The sequence below is a fragment of the Aristolochia californica genome, unplaced genomic scaffold (genome assembly GCF_029961685.1).
Source record: "Aristolochia californica isolate CCGP_79_NKW_82.1479 unplaced genomic scaffold, dmAriCali1.0.hap1 SCAF_8, whole genome shotgun sequence".
Taxonomy (NCBI): Eukaryota; Viridiplantae; Streptophyta; class Magnoliopsida; order Piperales; family Aristolochiaceae; genus Aristolochia; species Aristolochia californica.
Genome location: NW_027182279.1, coordinates 770,125 through 783,463, shown reverse-complemented (window position 1 = coordinate 783,463; position 13,339 = coordinate 770,125). Strand labels below are relative to the sequence as shown.

The 13,339-nt window shown below is 42.7% G+C and overlaps 2 protein-coding genes and 2 pseudogenes across 2 annotated transcripts; 2 read left to right on the top strand and 2 right to left on the bottom strand.

Moving 5' to 3' along the window:
* Positions 1-2,426: 2,426 nt before the first annotated feature.
* On the bottom strand, positions 2,427-3,002 carry LOC137938967 (histone H4). Its single transcript, XM_068784105.1, has one exon. The coding sequence runs from the start codon at positions 2,928-2,930 to the stop codon at positions 2,619-2,621; it is 312 nt and encodes a 103-aa protein (XP_068640206.1). The 5' UTR covers positions 2,931-3,002; the 3' UTR covers positions 2,427-2,618.
* A 147-nt stretch (positions 3,003-3,149) lies between these two features.
* LOC137939368 (uncharacterized) lies at positions 3,150-10,019 on the top strand (annotated as a pseudogene).
* Positions 10,020-10,491: 472 nt separating this feature from the next.
* On the top strand, positions 10,492-12,178 carry LOC137939367 (cysteine-rich receptor-like protein kinase 42; annotated as a pseudogene).
* A 174-nt stretch (positions 12,179-12,352) lies between these two features.
* Positions 12,353-13,339, bottom strand: LOC137939366 (mitogen-activated protein kinase kinase 9-like). Its single transcript, XM_068784638.1, has one exon. It carries the CDS (start codon positions 13,337-13,339, stop codon positions 12,353-12,355), a length of 987 nt encoding a protein of 328 aa, XP_068640739.1.

Sequence of the window (13,339 nt, the reverse complement as noted above, 5' to 3'; positions counted from 1 at the left end):
TTTCCGGCAAATCAATTCCCTCCTATTTGTCAAACGTGCCAACAAGCGTCACCCCATATCTCGTCCCCCTCGACCACCCGCCACGTGTCGCCTCTGCCTCGGGCCCTTTTTCATAAATAAACATTAAATACGCCTTGCCAGCTCCGTGCACCCATACCCTGCAACAATAATTAAATAATTCAGGCCTATTTATAACACGCACGACAGCGAGCGATCTTCTGGGACGGTATATGGGCCATACACGTGTCGCTCAAAATTTATTTTGGCAAATTTTAAAATATTTAATTCCCTTCCCATGCTTGGGATGGGACAATGGCTGGAGCGGCTGCTGCTCGGCTATTTAATTACAAAGCAAAACCAAACACGTGCCTGTGCGGAGAAGTTTTTGGTCTGTCAAAAAGGGTTTGCTTGGAAATTAACTAGTGAATTTACAAGGTTGCCACTGTGTTTTTTTTTTAATAAAAGATTATAAGTGATTATGTAAAATAAATTTTATAATTAAAATCCTTGTTTAAGGGGCTCACACGGTCAAGCTAAACATTAAAAAAATTTCGATCCTTGTAAAAAAGAATATTCTAATTACGGTACTTAATAAACACAATAACCGATAGTAGATCCATAATTCAAACCACTAGGGATTAGAATCACATTCTAAAGGGTTTTTCCAATATGTGGTCAAACCAATTTATCTAGGTTAAGAAAATGAGTTAGCTTACATTGTCACTTCAATCACCATTTGTGAAGGACCTTCATATTTCATGCCCACTTAGCAAAACAGGTATTCCAATTGAGAAGAACACTGATGAGGACAGAGGAATCAGGCCGAGCTCTCAATGCCTACCATTAAAGCACAATTACATAAATGGAAGGTTCCCAGTCTCAAATTAGATACCACTTAAACAGAGCAGTGGAGAACCACAGAAAATGCTAAAGAAGATGAGCATCAGGGAAGAGGGAAAATGGAGATTCCTGTAATAGAGGAGACAAGGTCTTCTTTACCTCATGCCACTATCTGAGCATCCCGTTAGCATCCCCTTGTAGGGTCTCACTGTCTAAACATTGTTAGAAGGGACAGCAAACCAGAAACACTGGACAAAACAAGCCACCCTGGCTAGGATTCTGTGACCAAATCTTTGGAGCAAAGCACAGGAAAAAGATTTGAACCACACAAGTATGGTCAGAATTCATCGAAATCTCCAAAAGGGTCCAACTGTCGCTCCAGTTCCAAATGGGAAGAGTGCTGTTGATTTGTACTATATATAGCTTTGTGAAGATATTGACGATGAAAGAGAAAGAGGGAGAAAACAAGAACATTTGGCTGTGTCAAATGTCTGAAGGAATTGACAAATGAAAGGTGGAAAACAGGAAGAAACAGAAGAACATCGGCCGATTCATATTTATCTTATTTATTTCTGGTTCTTTCTATCAGTGATCCGTGGCGATGTTCCTCGCCACTGAAACAACTTTTAAGACATGATATTTGATTTCAGCTTTTTGACAAGAGATTTCAAATGGTGATGGGTTCAGCTTTTGGTTTGCCAAAGATATTTTTTATGTTACCTGCAGAATGTCCAGTGGGGTAATGGGCTCTATCGAGAGGAAAAAGCTATATGGGTACCATTTGATCATTTTCTTGGAACTGTTGAATGCCTTGTACTCGTTGTTCCGTTTAATGGATTTGTTTGAGCCAAACAAAGTTACCAGAAATCTTTTCGAAGAATAGGATAAAAACAGTTTCTGTAAGAAAATTGCTACCGAGTTTCTTAACATGAGTTATAAATGTTATTCAATCTTCATTTATCATTTTCCAAGTACCTAAAAGCTTTCTATGTCCACAATCCCATCTCTTTCACAGTGAATTGAATAGGAATGAGATCTTGAGGAAGTGGAAGATGAGGGTCGTCAATAAAGAGAATAAGAAGCTGACCAGGCAGAAAAGCTAAAAGTAAGCTCTCCAACTAGCTTCCTCGAAGTATCCACAGTTGCCCCCCCGCTTGCCCACCACCTAATTGAATTTCGTAATTATGGAACAGGAATCATTCTGGTTTGTTGATCACAGTTACTAATCTAGTCTGCAAGTAAGAACAGAGTACTTTCCAGAAAAAAAAGAAATTAAAATGATTAAATTTCCCTCGATTTCAGCAATTCAATTATGCCAATAAAACGGATCAGCAACAAACAAAGCAACAAACAAAAATAAAAACGAATTGTAAGACAGTAAAAGCATTTACCCAGCTGCCTGTAATTAATCTTAATTTTGTGCAACTGAAGAAAGAGAGATTTGCCCACAGCCACACTTCATGTTCACCGGCGAACCCTCAGGATAAAAACGTCGAATAGGGAGATGGCGAGAGTATTTGCAGGCGTTGTCTAGCACGAAACCAGTATTCGACATTTAAATTTTAAAATTCAAGCAAACTTGAAAATAGAGGAAAAGAAACTTCGTTACAATATTGAGATTGGCGTCAGCCACAAGATGTACTGTACCTTGCGAACAAGACATTCAGCAAAGAAAAACAAAATACATTTCAAGATTCAAAGAAATTATAGATCGTTAGCACAGAACCCATCCCCATCCCCCCTCGTGAACAAGGAACAAACCCACAACCGTACAATTCTTAACCACCGAATCCATACAGAGTCCTTCCTTGCCTCTTGAGAGCATAAACCACATCCATGGCGGTTACCGTCTTCCTTCTAGCATGTTCCGTATAAGTCACCGCATCCCTAATCACATTCTCCAAAAAGATCTTGAGTACCCCTCGCGTCTCCTCATAGATGAGACCGCTGATACGCTTGACTCCACCCCTACGAGCGAGTCGACGAATCGCCGGCTTCGTGATACCCTGGATGTTATCGCGAAGAACCTTTCGGTGACGCTTCGCTCCTCCCTTACCGAGACCCTTACCACCCTTTCCACGACCGGACATTTCCGCAAAGAAAGAAAATGGAGATGAACTTGCAGTGAAGAACACAGAGCATACAAGAGCCGATGAACTGTCGAAGGAGGCGCTCGGGATTTATAGTGCTTTGGAAATTTGAAATTTGGCGCGGTTTCGGGACTGTGAATCCGCGTGGGAAGACGTCGAGTCCGCTGAATTAGGTTCCCATGGTGAGGATTATTTTAATTTAGACTTCGCCGCGGATCGATGACGTGGAGGACTTGTTTGATGACGTGGAGGACTTGTTTGATTTAGAGTCGAATGTGAGAACTGCCCACTTTTACGGGGTGTTCACTTTCTCTCTCACCGTTTTGTACTCACTCTGCCCTCTTACTTCTGTATTGGGATATAATAAAATTAAGTATTTTATTTTATAAATTTTGTAAAAAATAAAATAATTTTTTTTATTTTAAAAAATTAAAAATTAAAATATTTTATTATATGAATAGTTAAATAAAACTATCTTATAAAAATTAAATCTATCAAAGTAATTTTATATAATAAAATATTACAAAACTATATTTTATTTCTAATTTAAGATTGAGAATTTAGATCTTAAAAAAGTAATAATTTATTTAAGTATTTGGATATTATAAAAGTATGTCTTTTTCTGATCATTTTTTATATAACTAATATAAAAATAATTATTTTAAAATTATTTATTAATTTAAAACTTGTTAAATTTTATTTTAGTTTAGTCAAATAAGACTATCTAAATTAATTTTATATAATAAAATATACTATTTTTTATTTATATAAATTCCTTATTGTTAATATTATATTTATCAAAGCTCTGATACCATGTCAAACGCTTAGCCAATACTACCCAAAAAAACGGTATGTTAAGTGCGAAAAGCCAAATACCTAACCTACGTGGACCAGGGGCAGACGTAACCTAACCCAAGTGGATCGAAACCACCTAGCTCTAACAATATTTAGTGACTACTTTAAGAGTAATAATTTAGATAATGTAAAAGTAACAATTTGATTGAGCATTTGGATATTATAAAAGTAAAAAGTGTTTAAGTATTTTATTTTTATATTTAATTTAATAAAATATAATTTATTTTAAATTATTTATTAATTAAGGCAAGTTAAAATATATCTTAACTTATTAATGGAAAACTTAAATAACACTATCTTATAAAAATTAAATCTGTTAGTGTTTTTCCCGGCGCGTGTCATCTACGACGGCTGCTCCCTTAGGTACGAGAGCAGCGACATCTTCAACCAGACGACACTACTGGGGAACTAGGGGCTGTGGGGCAACTAGACAGCACAGGAGACCGTCAGGTTCAAATGTGGTGGCAGCGTTGCCAAGGATTAATGGGTATTTCGCGGCGGCGAGGAAGGACAGCGTGTCCACCATGGCGCAAGTGCACGGAGACGGTGATACGAAATGGCTGCAGGATTGCTTGAAGGTTGCCTACAACAATATATTGAAGTGCATGCCGAAGACAAAAGGGAGGGCGCCCAAAGCTGACTGCCTTTTTGAGGTATTCCAACACGGTTTTCTTTGGGGCCAACCGGACAATCGATCTGTTGCCTTTCTTGCACAGAGGTAGGATTCTTCAAGTTAGAATTACTCATCAAATTGCAAAATCGAGGGAAAATATGGAACTTGGATTTTGAGTACTGAACTGGAAATTCGTCTCTCTAGGAGATCGAGTAAGAAGATTCACCATTATAGGAGGAGATGTAGGGGGAGTCGGGTTTCTTCCACTTCTCGTCTTGTTGTTCTTCCTTCCTATGTTTATCTTCCTTTTTGCCATTGAATATTCTTCCATAATCCACACTGAACGTTTTTTTCTGCTTTCTGAGTTTCTGAACATTTCAAACTGGAAATTACATGCATTAACTTCTCTGTTTCTGCAATCTAATCCTCTTTCAGTTGACATATTAGGGGTGACAAAGCTCCGCGGTCCCGTAAATTTCCACTACAAAGACTTGAAATCTGCCACCAATAATTTTTCCCAAAAAAACAAACTGGGAGGTTTTCGAGATGTCTACATGGTGCGTTCTTGTTGGGGATTTGGGGATTTTCAGAGACGACGACAGCCAGAGAGGGAAACAGAGCAGGAGAAAAATTTCATATCTTCACTGTAAACCTAAGTTACAAAGGTTAAATATTTCATACAGAAATTACATAAAAGGTCTAAACAAGACCAATATTTACAGTCATGTCCCAAATGAAATCGGGACCCAACAAAACTCCTCCTCCTAATTCATGAGGTAAAACCCTCAACCAAACCTGTTTTGTCACGACAAACTTCAAGCTTCAAAGGAGGTAAAGACTTTGTCAACATGTCGGAGCCATTCTCACTCGTGTGGACTTTCTCCAACATCAATTCTTTCTTTTTAAGCACATCACGTATCCAATGATGAAGTAGATCAATGTGCTTTGATCTCGAATGAAATGTGGGATTCTTGCTCAAATGGATTGCACTTTGACTATCACAAAGTAACACATACCTCTCTTGCCGAATGTCCAATTCTTGAAATAACTTCTTCATCCACAATAGTTCTTTGCATGCTTCGGTAATTGCAATGTATTCAGCTTCGGTTGTGGAGAGTGCAACACATTTTTATAGTCTCGATTGCCATGAGACAGCACCATTCGCAAAACAAACCAAATAACTGGATGTTGACTTCCTCGAGTCAACATCTCCGGCCCAATCGGCATCCGTATATGCCTCCAGAACTAGTTTACTAGCCCCGTAACAGAGACAATAACTAGAAGTACCGCGAATATACCGAAGAATCCATTTCACAGCATCCCAGTGAGCTTTTCCAGGGTTGGAGAGATAACGACTTACCACTCCAACAGCATGAGCAATATCTGGCCTTATAGACACCATTGCATACATCAATGAACCGACCACGGATGCATACGATACCTTCTTCATTTCTTCTTTCTCCTTTTCATCCTTTGGACAATCATCAAGTGTCAACTTGAGATGACTACCAAGTGGAGAAGAACCCAGTTTGCATTTGCTCATATTAAACCTTTCAAGCACCTTTCCCAAATACTTTTCTTGTGACAACCAAAGCTTGCACCATTCCCGATCTCTAGTGATTCTCATACCAAGAATTTGCTTTGCGGGACCTAAATCCTTCATTGCAAACTCATTCCCAAGCTTTTCTTTCAAATCTCCTATCTCTTTTGTATCATTACCGACAACCAACATGTCATCGACATAGAGTAAAAGAATAATGAAATTATCACTGGAGTACCTTTTCATGAAGACGCAACTGTCGGAAGTGGTCTTGCTGAAATTGTTGTCACACATAAAGGATTCAAATCATTTGTACCAGTTTTGAGGTGCTTGTTTCAAGCCATAAAGGCTCCTCCTCAATCTGCACACCAAGTCCTCTTTGCCTTTTTCAGCAAATCCCTCGGGTTGCTCCATATAGAGCTCCTCCTCCAAATCACCATGGAGAAATGCGGTTTTCACATCAAGCTGCTCAAGCTCCAAATTCAAATTAGCGGCCAAACCAAGTATAACCCGAATAGAGGACATCTTGACCACGGGCGAGAATATCTCCTCAAAATCAATCCCCTTCTTTTGATCAAATCCCTTCACAACTAACCGAGCCTTGTACCTTGGCTTTGAATCTGTGCCATCTGATTTCAAACGAAACACCCACTTGTTCCTGAGTACCTTCTTACCCTTAGGTAATTCAACTAACTCAAAGGTGTGATTTTTATGCAAGGAATTCATTTCATCTTGCATAGCTTCAAACCACTCACCCTTTTGCTCATGACACATAGCTTCTTCAAAGCTTTCAGGTTCACCACCATCAGTGAGCAAAACATAGAGTATCTTGAAGTAGGCCTTCGTTCACGACTTGATCTTCTCATCTCTTGTAAAGGTGGACCTTGATTTTCGGATTGCTCACCTTGATCTTCAATTTCGGTATGCTGGTTACTTTCAACTTCTTGGTTACTTGAGATGGTGTAAGATCAACAAAGTGACTAGAAGAGGTTTTCACATTTTCAGGATTTCCCAAATTCTCAACAGTTTCTTCTTTAAAGAAACTACATCCCGACTCCTTAACACCTTCTTCTCAATCGGATCCCACAATCTGTAACCAAATTCACCAGTTTTGTAACCCAAAAAGATACACTCCTTTGTCTTGCTATCAAGTTTGGCTCTTTCATCTCGAGGAATATGTACAAATACTCGACAATCAAATACCCGCAAGTGTCCATAAGACACATCTTTTCCGGTCCAAACCCGCTCGGGAACATCACCATCCAGTGCATGAGAAGGTGAGAGATTAATCAAATGAACGGCGGTGTTCATCACTTCACCCCAAAAAGCTTTTGAAAGCTTCGAATGAGAGAGCATACACCGTATTCTCTCACAAATTGTACGGTTCATTCTCTCAGCTACTCCATTCTATTGCGGGGTTTTTGGCACAGTTCTTTCAAGCTTGATTCCATTAACCTTGCAGAAGGTTTTAAATGGCCCGCGGTACTCACCACCATTGTCTGATCGAATGCATTTCAATTTTCGACCTGTTTCTCTTTCAACTGCAGCAAGGAACTGTTTGAACACTTCCAAAACTTGATTCTTTGTCTTCAAGGCATAAGCCCATAGCCTTCTAGAATGATCATCCACGAAAGTGACAAAGTAAAGAGCTCCTCCAAGTGTGCTATCACCCATGGAACAAAGATCGGTATGAACCAAATCCAAGACATTCGACTTCTTGGTGGTAGGACTTCTCTTGAAAGCAATTCGATGTTGCTTACCCGCCAAACAATGCGTACATGATGTCAGAGATGTACCATCACTCGGCACACAATCCTTTCTAGCCAGAATTTGAAGCCCTTTCTCACTCATGTGACCTAGCCGCAAATGCCACAAATCGGTTGAGTTACCTTTTATTGCATTCACCTCACCACATAATTTAACCCGCGTTGTATATAGCGAGTTTGATTTTTCACCCCGGGCAACAACAAGAGAACCTTTGGACAACTTCCACTTCCCGTCACCAAAATGACTACGGTACCCTTCATCATCAAGAGCACCAACAGAAATCAAATGAAGCCTCAGATCCGGCACATGCCGAACATTCTTGAGAAGTAACTTGCACCCCACACTGGTCTCCACACACACATCTCCAATGCTGGAGATGTAGCATACCCCATCATTCCCCATTCTTACCTTGCCAAAATCACCTTGCCTGTAGGAAGTGAACAAGTCACGTCGAGAAGTGACATGAAATGAAGCTGTTGAGTCTATCACCCAAGTGGAGTCATGACTTGTGAAATTGACAAAACCGGCATCACAAGCAATGATCACTTCACCGTCATATGCAGCCGCAGCGGTAGCGGTGCTTTCCTTCTCATTCTCATCAGATCTGGGTCTGGACTGATCCCTCTTAGTCTTTGCTTTTAACTTTTTGCACTCAAACTTCATGTGTCCCGGTTTTTGGCAATAGTAACAAACAATGCCCTTGCGAGATTTCGATCTCCCTTTCGACTTATCATTGTTGTCATGTCCGTGAGAGTTTCTATGTCTGCTCCTTCCACGATTCTCAGTAACAAGAGCAGCTGACTCGTTTGTAATGCCGAACTCTTTACGCCTCAACTCTTCATTGAGCATGCTATCTTTTACCATGGCAAGAGTCACAGTACCATTCGGTGCCGAATTTCTCAATGACACTACAAGAGTCTCCCAACTATCCGGTAAGGAACTCAAAAGAATTAAAGCTTGTAGTTCTTCATCCAAAGCCAATTTCATAATAGCTAACCAATTCACACAGCCCTGGAACCGACTCAAATGCTCACTTACTGATGAGCCCTCGTGATACTTCATGTTCACGAGTTTCCGAATGAAAAAGACTTTGTTTTGGGCTGTTTTGCGCTCATACAAACTCTCAAGTGTCTCCCACAACTTCTTGGTATCGGTTTCTGTGGAGATATGATGAAATACTGAGTCATCAACCCATTGTATGATCAAGGCTATAATTTTACGGTTGGACAAATTCCAAGCAGCATTAGTTTTATCCACTGGCTTCACACCCATTACCGGTTCATAAACATCCTTACAAAATAGGAAATCTTCCATTATGGACTTCCAAATGGAAAAATTGGATGAAGATAGCTTAATCATCGTACCCTGATTTTGACTTCCCTCCTCCATTCCAGCAATTTATTGATAAATTCAGAATACACAAAATAAAATTACTGGAACGAAATTACCGGAACAGTGTCGTCGGACTGAGCACACGGCAGGCTCCTCTCCTCCTTCTGTCAGCAACAGCTTACTGCAGCAACAATGGAGAGAAAAAATAATTCTCACTGACTTTCTTCTCTCTCTGCGGCAACGGCTCCGGACAGGAGCTAGAATCTCTTCTCTCCCCGGCAACGGCACCAGACAGGAGCCAGTCCCTTCAACGGAACCGAAAAAAGAACACCAGCGACGGGAGGGCGTGCATGGAACGGCTTTCTGTAGGGTAGGTGGCCGGCGGGTCAGGCTGCGGCAACGACACTGGGGACGAAACGCATCAGGGAACTGAGACCCGACTTTTACGACAGCTCCGTCAAGCTCCGGGGCGGAAAAACCTCTCGCCCGACGCCGAAAAACAATTTGGGAGTCTCCCTGCGTCGTTGCCAGACGGAAACCTCTCTCCCGCAGTCGTCGCCGAATTGGTTTTACCAGCTCTGATACCAGATGTTGGGGATTTGGGAATTTTTAGAGACGACGACAGCCAGAGAGGGAAACAGAGCGGGAGAAAAATTTCATATCTTCACTGTAAACCTAACTTACAAAGGTTAAATATTCCATAAAAAAAATTACGTAAAAGGTCTAAACAAGACCAATATTTACAGTTAGTTCTTTACTCTGAAAAATCATTAAAGATACAATTACAGGAAAATCATCAGAAATTTAAAAGGCTCCGAGTCGATTTCTATCAGTCTTCTGAAAAACGGGAAGAAAGTAGCAATCGAGAAGCCAGCAATCGCTCGTGGGCATAGCTCGAGTACTCGCGTACCTCCACGAGGAATTCCATGTCTGTATCATTCAGCCAGGCATCAAGCCAGTAACAATCTCCTTGACGAGTTAGTAACACTTTTCGCCGGAATTTTGTAATCACAACACAGCTCAACTTCTCGTTCAACTTCTTCTTCACAATTCACTAGCTTCCAAATGCTCCACTGTTACAGAGGATACGCAGCAGTGGAATACGCAATCCATCGCCTGTTCTCAGAGAAGGTCGACACTTACAGATTTGGTGTGGTCGTCTTGGAAATCATAAGCGGCTGGAAGAGGAACAACAAAAAGCTCGAATGTGTCACCCAGTACCTGCTCCAATGGATGATTATTTTCTCCGTGTAACCGATACAAATACTACTGACAGAGAGGAAATATTAGGAATTGAAGTGTCCCAACACGTGTGTATTGGTGGGAAAGAAAAAGAATCCATTTCTCAAATATTGGACTTTTACCCAAAAAAATATTTTTTTATCTTTATTTTTTCCTTTTCATATGTTCCTTTTTATTTTTTTTGATCCTGAATCCTCATTTGCTCTTTTTACATGGAGATCAAATTCAGAGACCCAGCAGTCTTCTTCTCCTCCCGCTTCGCGTTCTCCTCTGTTTTTTTCTTGCTCATCGCCGGTGGAGTTTCGTCAGATCCCCAGATAAATCTTCTCGACAGAGTCTGCACCCTGTACAACGTCACGAACCCATACAACTTCTCTCTTCCGATCTCAATGCTACCTTCTCCGATCTCCGCCTCGCCGTCTTATCTTCCTCCCACTTCGCGACAGCAGAGCGCGCGCGCGCCTCCGATCCCATCTATGCTCTCTTCCAGTGCCGCGAATATCTCTCCGTTACCGACTGCCTCTCATGCTTCTCCGCCGCCGCCACCCAAATCCGCAACTGCTCCACGGCCCACGGCGCCCGTATTGTCTACGACGGCTGCTTCCTCAGGTACGAGAGCTACAGGTTCTTCGACCAGACGACGCTGGCCGGGGATGTGGAACTGTGCGGTAACGAGATGGCGCCGGAGACCGGCCGCTTCAACGCCTCCGCTCGGGGATTGCTGGAGGATTTGGTGGCGGAGACGCCTAAGATTAATGGGTATTTCGCGGCGGCGAGGAGGGATGGTGCGTACGGGGTGGCACAGTGCGCAGAGACGGTAAACCAAAGCGGCTGCGGGTATTGCTTAAAGGTCGCGTACGGTAATATCCAGGTGTGCCTGCCGGCGACACAAGGGAGAGCGTTCGACGCCACTGCTTTTTGAGATACTCCAAAACGAGATTCTTCGGGGACTACCAGACGATCGATCTCGCAGCTTTCAATTGCAGAGGTGAGGATTCTTCGAGATTGATTTATTGACCGAAGTGTGATTACAGGAAAAAAAAGGGATTTTGGTTCCGAAGACTGAACTTCAAATTCGTCTCTGTAGGAAATAAGAAGAACGGCATTATCGGTGCTCTGGTAGGGGGAGTCAGCTTTTTCTTACTAGCTTTTTCTTACTTGTTTTTATACGTATCCTTGTCACGAACGAGAGAAGTCCGCACCTTGGGATGCCCTGTTCGTCTATGGGGAGATTGCACTATGAGAGAGGTCTCCTCCTATATTTCTCCTTCTGACTATTCTGAAACTGCACTTTTTTCCGTGGTTTTGAGGTTTCTAACTGGATTTTACATCTATCAACTTCTCTGCTTCTGTAATTTAACTATTTTTTCATGGGCGACAGAGCAAGACGGAATTGTAAATTTCCGCCACAAGGACCTAAAATCTGCCACCAAGAATTTTTCCGAGGAAAACAAACTAGGAGGCTTCGGAAACGTATACCTGGTACGTTACTCTCAATGAGTATTGAAATGATTACTGGAGAGTGGGAACGCATCGAAAATGATGCTCTGTTTCGAATTCTACCAGGGTCTTCTAAAAAATGGGAAGAGAGTAGCTGTGCAGAAGCTTGCGATCACTCAGGATCATAGAGTGAAGGCGTGTATCGAGAAGGAACTGGACCTTGTGAGCCGCATTTGGCACCGAAACCTGGTTCGTCTCCTCGGATGGTGCAGCAAAGGCCCAGAACTCCTCATAGTTTACGAATTCGTGGGCAACAAAAGCCTCGAAAAAATCTTATTTGGTATTCCCACCTCTTCTACTCTGTTTCATGATTCATGTGCTCGTGATGTTCTGAACTTATGATCATCTTCTCAGGTGACGGAAGTGGAACTCTCAACTGGAAACAGAGATTCGATGTAATCGTGGGCATTGCTCAAGGACTCCGGTTTACTTAATTCATTTTGTATCGGCAAGAATATCAAAGATAAAAAGTAATATACACATGCAAAATTGAGAACAGAAGGATTCTAAATTGCGAACAGAAGGATTCTAAGTTAGATCCGTCGAAATTTTCGGCAGGAAGTAGACGGCAAATCAGTGAACTTGGGCTGCAGGTGGTTCTCCGGTGACGAAAGGGTGCGAAAGGAGATCGGAGACGGTAGCCCGTTCGCTCCAATCTTTATGCAAACAACAGCTTAAGAAATCCCGGAACTGGTGGGAGGCGCTGTCCGGGAAGTCGGGAATCTCGCCGAAGCAAATGGCATACATCAGAGTCGCCCAGTCGGGCCTCTGCCCTGACGGAAGGAGCGGAAAATAGCCGACGTAGAGCTCCCACAAGGTGATGCCCAAGCTCCAAACATCGCCGGCGAAACCGTCGTAGCACCCGCCGTGCGAGCCAGGGTCGAACCTTTCGGGGCTCATGTACCCGTGGGTGCCGACGTATGAGCTGCACCTCCTGAGGCCTCCATCATTCACGATCTTACTCACGCCGAAATCCGCTATCTTAACCTCCATCTTGCTGTTGACGAGCAGATTGGCGGGCTTAATGTCGCGATGGACGATCTTGTGGCCGTGGAGATAGCTGAGGCCACGGAGGACATGGCTAGCGACTTTGGCGATGATGTCTTCGGAGAAGTTACCCGTCCCACTCTGGCGGAGGAGCGAGTCGAGGGAGCCAACGTCCATGTGCTCCAAGACGAAGGCAACATCAAGGTCAGGAGAGTTGGGGTCTTTTTTAAAGATGCCGTGGCAACCTACGACGTGAGGAGAGTCGACGAGGGAAAGGATTTCCATCTCGCAAGATATCTGACGACGGTGGAGGCAATCGGTCTGGTAGTCGTCGCAGCTGGAGCTGACCTGAATCATCTTGAGGGCATAAAGAGCAGAGGTGACCCTATGGCGGACCTTGTAGACAGTGCCGCCATTGCCGTAGCCGAGAACAGAGAGAGTTTCGAGGTCGGCGAAGGAGGTAATACGGGGGGAAGGGTTAAAGGTGGGGGGGAGTGGCGGGAGAGAAGGGAAGGCAGGGAGGGGGAGAGGAAGATGAAGCTTGAGATTGGGGCGATTTCTGAGGGCAGCCAT

Excerpts from the sequence above, each read along its gene's own strand:
- LOC137938967 (XM_068784105.1), bottom strand. The coding sequence starts at position 2,930 with ATGTCCGGTCGTGGAAAGGGTGGTAAGGGTCTCGGTAAGGGAGGAGCG.
- LOC137939366 (XM_068784638.1), bottom strand. The coding sequence starts at position 13,339 with ATGGCTGCCCTCAGAAATCGCCCCAATCTCAAGCTTCATCTTCCTCTC.